General features: G+C 41.7%; 1 protein-coding gene across 1 annotated transcript; it reads left to right on the top strand.

Moving 5' to 3' along the window:
- The first annotated feature begins 1,907 nt into the window (after positions 1-1,907).
- On the top strand, positions 1,908-3,619 carry LOC142209159 (protein BTG4-like). Its single transcript, XM_075278092.1, has 4 exons — positions 1,908-2,080; positions 2,254-2,388; positions 2,478-2,674; positions 3,540-3,619. Exons 1-4 carry the CDS (start codon positions 1,908-1,910, stop codon positions 3,617-3,619), a joined length of 585 nt encoding a protein of 194 aa, XP_075134193.1.
- Positions 3,620-7,633: the final 4,014 nt, after the last annotated feature.

Here is a 7,633-nt window from a genome sequence, read left to right as displayed (position 1 = left end):
AGTGACCCCCAAACCATCAGACCAGAAACCCCCCCTTAGATATAATATAACAAGGTGTCCGTACAATAGTAGGAATTTATCTATTACTCACCAGGAGACATTTCATGGACACTTTTCCAGTCTGATGTCTTGGGGGTAACTTTTACCTATTGAATAGACTTGTGTTATGTAAATGATATTTAATCAGTGGTGGGGGAGACAATCACAGACCCCCCCAGCCCTGACACAGATATAAAGAAGGGTCTTCCCTTCCCCCTCAGTCACACTCCTGGTCAGCTCTAGAGGACATTGTCTCCTTCCATCCTTCTCAGCAGAGATCTATCTACCCATCACCTGTACGGTAAGTGATCCCGCCGCCCCCTCCTATCACACTCTACACAATATATCTGCAAGGGGAAACTTACATGGAATTTATGGGGTTTTTATACTTCAGTTTATAACTTTTAGGGATTTCTTAGATATTATCAGATATTAGTCTTACACTAACCTTGGTGATAGTTTATTATATTTGGGAATCCTCTGGTGTGACATCATTTATATAGGAGAACCCATCTGACTGGTATATTGTGGTCTGTGAGTATACGGCCCACATGGCCCTTCTTGGGTCATCGTTTCCCATCACATCCAATTAGATTTTATGGGTTACTATTTAGGAACATGAAAGCTGTTTCTAGACCTATTTGATATGTGTGGCCCATAGTTCTCGGGCGCCCCTTACCTCTTATAATACTCACTGGGAATTACATGACTCCCCCACCCCAAATACTGTATTAGAATCAGCACTTTCTTCCCCCCTCTCTCCTCCTTGTGGCCGGGCTTTTATCTATAAGACAATGTGATTTCTTGGAATTATTTTCTGCTGCTTTATGAGAAAAACAATTGTACAAATTTGTGGAGAATTCTCGGTTGTGTAATTGTTTCTCTCTCTGCTTCCTTGTACAATGTGAATCTCCATTGGGTTTGGATTTCTACTATAATGGACATTGTTATAAATGGCTTCCTACTATCTGGGGAACATTGTAAGATTTTGTAATTTTTTTGTTTCTTTCATGAGTTGTACAAGTGAGGAGATGTTTGTATGGATGGTTGGGCAACAATGTAACCAGTTTAGAGGAATTCTATTTCTGTATTTATGACTTACTATATATATATATATATATATATATATATATATATATATATATATATATATATGCTCATATCTGTGTTTATTGGCTGTTCTGTGAGTTGTGCCTTGGAGGTTGTGATGGTCTCTACTTAGTTGCTGTGTATATATATATATATTTGTCTTTATGTGATGTGTATGTTGGGGGCACTTACAGGGGAATGGAAGTGATTTAGGAGTTAATTAGGTTTATTGTTTTCTTGGTATAATTTCTATATATAATGACATCATTTGCTCAGGTCACGGGGTGCGGCCACTTTCTTGGCTCTCACTTACACTAGTTCCTTTATATACAAATATACTTTCTTCTCGCCCTCTAGACATATGAGGATTATAGTGTCAGGTGTCCTTTACCTCTAGTAACAGATGGAAATTAGAAGAAAATACTTCAATTGATAATTGTAATGTTGATGTAATATTGTAGTTATGAAGCTGAGATGTCGGGGCTGTTGGCTACATGACAGTATTGGCTCTGTTATTACATCAGTTGGTAGTCCGCCATGTTAGAAGGTCTCTCTTGGCTCTAGCTACTAGATAAGATGTGATGGCCGGGGATCTTCTGTGTTTGCTCAGGATGTTTTAGGTTTTGCCACCACAGCATATATTACTATACAGGTGAAGCTCCACTGCCCACCCATCAGTAGTATACAGTATATTTTACCCCGCATGACTAATAAAAGGCAATATCCTCTTTTTTCCTCCTTCAGATACAATGGACGCCTACTTCTTTGTCCCAGTGGAGATGAGGGAGGAGCTGAAGGCCGGCGTGGAATACATAAAAACTTTGGCCAACAAAGGGAACAAATTAAACACAATGAGAATTGAAATTTTTGGAGCAATACTGGCCCAGATATTGTGCGAAAAGTTTCAAGGTCACTGGTATCCAGACAAGCCCATCAAAGGTCAAGCCTACAGGTAACTCCCCAGTTCTATCTGGATATAAATGGATGTGATGTGTCGGCTTCTCCAACTATTCCCCCATACTGATTTATCATTCAGCTCACACATTGGTCTGATGACGTGTGTAAAATAAATCCCATCTTGTACCATCGGCATCTCCTCTATAATGGCTGACTTTTACCTTTCAGGTGTATCAGGATCAATAGGCATGATCGGGAGGAAAGTATCCTGGAAGCCTGCAGCTACAGTGGGCTGAAGTACCAGGATTTGACCCTCCCAAAAGAATTGACCCTGTGGATTGACCCTTATGAGGTCTCCTGTCGGTGAGTAGTCCCTCTACTTTATAATACTCAGTAAGGATAGTAGTTAATGATTTCCAATACTGATATCTTATTGATCTATCTTTGGACAGGTTGGGGGAGGAGGGGATTCCTTACACTGTGGCCACCTTTGATCCAAGAACGGCCCGTGTTCCTGGTAACTCAAGACCCTCAGACCCTCAGGAGAACAAGTTCCCTGGATCTACTCCAGAAGATGGCAGCTGCAAAAGAGGCGATTCAAGATCATCACCCATAAGCTCTGGTAGTGACAGTGGGATAGAAACTCACAGTGAGGGATCCTCTACCCCTGTAATGTTCCAGATTGTGGGTGAGGATCAAATATGGGCGAAACCCATAATAAGAGAGGTGAGAAATCTATAACTTTGCTACTCTAGAACAGCTGTCTGACATTATGGGTAAGGGAGGAGGACACACTGACACTTGGGGTACAGAAGGATGACATACTGACACTTGGGGTACAGGAGGATGACATACTGACACTTGGGGTACAGGAGGATGACACACTGACACTTGGAGTACAGGAGGATGACATACTGACACTTGGGGTACAGGAGGATGACATACTGATAGTTGGGGTACAGGAGGATGACATACTGACACTTGGGGTACAGGAGGATGACATACTGACACTTGGGGTACAGGAGGAGGACATACTGACACTTGGGGTACAGGAGGATGACATACTGACACTTGGGGTATAGGAGGAGGACATACTGACACTTGGGGTACAGGAGGATGACATACTGACACTTGGGGTACAGGAGGATGACACACTGACACTTGGGGTACAGGAGGATGACATACTGACACGTGGGGTATAGGAGGATGACATACTGACACTTGGGGTATAGGAGGATGACATACTGATAGTTGGGGTACAGGAGGATGACATACTGACACTTGGGGTACAGGAGGAGGACATACTGACACTTGGGGTATAGGAGGATGACATACTGACACTTGGGGTACAGGAGGATGACATACTGACACTTGGGGTACAGGAGGATGACATACTGACACTTGGGGTACAGGAGGATGACATACTGACACTTGGGGTACAGGAGGAGGACATACTGACACTTGGGGTACACTGATAATTATTTTTCATGACGTTCTGTCTTCTTGTCTTTCAGGACACCGGAGCTGTGTACCGGACCTCGTCTCCTCTGTGGTTTCCATCATGGAGAACCCCCCATCTCTGTCCCAGTACTAACCAGAATCGCCTCTACTGGATGTAGGGTGTGGGGTGCTGGTCCCAGGGAGGGGGAGGGGCTGTATATATTATATAAAGAAAGAATTTATTTATTTTTTATAAATGTAACACATTGTTGTTTTGTAATAAAGATCTAGGAATGAATCTGTGGTTGTGTGATTCTATATAATGTATAGACCTGTACTGGGGGCCACACCAGCTCATATACATACTCACATATGGAACGTCACCCACCGGGGGTATCTACTATTGTTCTACTATTTGGGGGATCAAAAAACACTGTGGGCGAGTCCAAGAAGGATCTGTGTGTGTGAGCCCATCATTGTTCTGGGTATAAGGGGTTCTGGAGAGCGGATTGTTCTTCATGAATATAATAAGACATCTCCTGAAAATAAGTCCTAACCCATCTCTCATAGCAAAAAGTAATATCAGACCTTGTCTTATTTGGGGGAATCTCGGCCTATTCCAGAAGGTAGAAGGTGACAGGTAGCAGAGTAAGATATATTATCCTAGAAGGGACAATCCCACAGTATGGCGGTCATCTCTCTAGATTGGATGCTCTGTCTATGTACACAGTAGATTCTATTGAATTGCCAGCAGAATTTCTCTCCACTTCCTGTCTTTTGGTTTTTGTCTTTTACTTCCCACCTTCTACAAGCCCTAACTATCATTATTTATAGAGCTGGATGAGGCTTCATTTTCCCAGGACAAATTGTCCTTCATATTGGTACCATTTAACCCTTTCCTACTAGTGACATTTTTTAGTTTCCATTTTCCCTCCCCACCTTCCAAACCTCATTACATTGTTATTCTCTGTTCTCAGAGCCATATGAGGGCTTAGTGTTTGCAGGATAAATTGTTCTTTATAATAGTGTCATTTATTATTCTGTACAATGTGCTGGAAGATGGAAAATATTCAGAATGGGGCGACATTGGAGAAAGTGCGTTTGTGCGACTTTCTTATAGGCTTTGTCTTTACGGTGTTACCAAAATAACATGTCGCCTGTATTCTACATTCTGGTTGTATTTAACAGATACCAAATTTATATAGCTTTATTTACATTTTAGCCCCTTTACAAAAATACAAAACTTTGAAAAAAAAACAAATTTTGATAAAATTCTGATAACTTTTTGTACAAACCATTGCCAGATTTGGCTTCAGGTACCATCTTTATGCTGATGACACCCAATTATACACATCTTCCCGTGACATCACCCCTGTACTCATACAGAACACCAGTGACTGTCTCTCCGCTGTCTCAAATATCATGTCCTCACTCTATCTGAAACTAAATCTCTCTAAGACTGAACTACTACTGTTTCCACCAACTAATAGATCTGTCCCTGATATATCCATTGCAGTCTCAGGCCTTACTATAACTCCTAGGCAGCAGGCCCGCTGCCTTGGGGTGATGTTTGACGCAAACCTTTCCTTCACCCCTCATGTTGAATCACTTGCACGCTCATGTCACCTCCACCTCAAAAACATCTCCAGAATACGTCCTTTCCTTACCAGAGATACACTAAAGACACTTATTGTCTCTCTGATTCATTCTCGCCTTGACTACTGTAACTCCTTACTAATCGGTCTTCCCCTCACTAAACTCTCCCCTCTACAATCTATTCTGAATGCAGCGGCCAGGCTCATCTATCAGGCTAGACGCTACAGCGATGCCTCTGGTCTGTGCCAGTCGCTACATTGGCTGCCTATTCATTATAGAATAAAATATAAAGTTATCCCCCTCCTCCACAAGGCTCTCCATAATGCCGCACCCCCATACATTTCCTCCCACATCTCTGTCTACCACCCAACCCGTGTTCTCCGCTCACTCAATGACCTAACACTTACATCCTCTATTATCAGAACCTCCCACGCTCGTATACAAGACTTCTCCCGAGCTGCACCACTTCTCTGGAATGCTCTACCCCGGACAATCAGATTAACTCCCAATTTCTATAGTTTCAAACGCAAACTAAAGACGCATCTTATCAGACAGGCCGATCACAATGTCTAACGTAAACCCTTAACCCTCCTCTGTCCCCGCTCCCACATTACCCCACATGATATGATGTCATCTCATGCTAACTTTATAGGTCCAAGCTCCATCCACATGTTACAGGACACGTCTGGTGACGGCTCATAAAGTCTTATGTTTGTGTAATGACAGTCACCTCTATTACAAAAGTGTCTGACCTCTGTATAAGTAATACCGCCCCTGCTACCTCTTGTGTCACCGCCTTTACCTCATAGATTGTAAGCTCTTGTGAGCAGGGCCCTCAGTCCCATTGTGTGAAATGACTTTCTTTGTAATGTATCTTTCTGTCTGTATTTGAACCCTACAAATTGTACAGCGCTGCGGAATATGTTGGGGCTATATAAATAAAATTTTTTATTATTATTATTATTAGTAGTAGTACTCAAGAAATAAGTGATGGAAAACATCTTCCATCTATTGGTCCCCGATCTGGGGTGATGTTGGGTCCATCACTTTCTACTCTTCCACATTGTTTGTGCCGCAGTGTTGGGATAATTTTTGTTGGCTTTTTGTTGTACACTATGTTTCAGAGAAAAATGTAAACTCTGAATTGTGATAAAACTTTTTCAGTGTGCATCAAACTTTTGGATTCTCTGCTTCTGGCTTGTGTACCCCATAGGGTACCTGTCATGTGTCAGTGGGTAAACACACCAAAAGCAATCACACAGAACAAGTATTAATAGAAACATTATTAAACCTCTTTATTAGGAATACGGTAGAGTCTCACCACCAATAGAGAGTGCACTCTGAATATAGATGTAGAAACAGCTTTATTAGGACAATGTGACACATGCGCTGTCAGTGGTTTCAGGTTGGAAGTGCTGAAGGTTGCAGAACGCTCCTGAAAGGCTTTGCCCGAAAACGTTATACATCCCAGGGAATTTACGCAGGTTGTGCCGATGTGACTTTGTATAGAAGGTTATAATTTGTTCCCATAGTTTCCCATATAGTAAATATACAATTTAGATAAGACTAGAATAACCCATTATTTCATCTGTGTTTAGTTTTATTTCGGCATTGTTTCAGTAACTTTCCGAATATCTCGGCTACAGACGGATACAAATGATCTATGGATTACTGGAGGGGACTTCACATTCAGTTGGTATTACACATGTATTTCCAGAAAGAACATATCCCTCATTACAGACACATCTTGGAGAACATTCCTTGTCACATATTTTGGGGACAATTGGGTCTTCACATGTTGGTTGGCAGCCGGATCCGTAGGGCTCATAGTGCTTGTTGGGTCCGCAGGTGGCTTTGCACTCTTCAGGTCTGACACACTGTACGGTTTCTCCAGACGTCCCGGACTGAGCCAGGAATCCTTCATTACATTTACAGGTGATTTTTGCAATCTCGGGACAAGGTTTTGTATGTAAATCATCCACATTGTCGCAGGTTAAGTAACAAATTCCATAGACATCACAGGTGCTGTTCTCAGGACAATCCTGAGCTGGTCAACAAGAGGGAAATAAACTGGGAGTTACTGGTGTCATCTTATTATAGGTCATTGGAGACAAGAAGAGATAACGATATAAAGGATGATAATAATAATAATAATAATAATAATAATAATAATAGTCTAGTGATAACCAGAGGAATAGACAGAACTGATACATGACATTTCTTTTCCTGAGTGTTGTCTTTACTCCTACAGATAAGACAGTCACTTGTTCCAATCTTAATATACTGTACTATGTGACTAGATCATGTATGTGCTTTGTATGATCTATGACAAGTGATGAGAATTATCACATCAGAGGTAACTCTATTTATCTCCCTGTATATCCCCTCCGAGAAGACACAGCAGCCCCCAACACATGGTGATAAGATGGAAGGACTTTATTAGGCCCCCAAGTGCAACATTTCCATCCCATAGAACCTTTCCATCTATATGTCTATCTTTTTGATATACCCAGATACGAAATCATACCAATCGGCAGTAATCCAACAAGGTGTAAATAATAGTTACTGTGGG

The sequence above is a fragment of the Leptodactylus fuscus genome, chromosome 6, assembly GCF_031893055.1.
Source record: "Leptodactylus fuscus isolate aLepFus1 chromosome 6, aLepFus1.hap2, whole genome shotgun sequence".
NCBI lineage: Eukaryota > Metazoa > Chordata > Amphibia > Anura > Leptodactylidae > Leptodactylus > Leptodactylus fuscus.
Note: the sequence above shows the minus strand (reverse complement) of the source record. Positions and strands in the feature narration are given on the sequence as shown.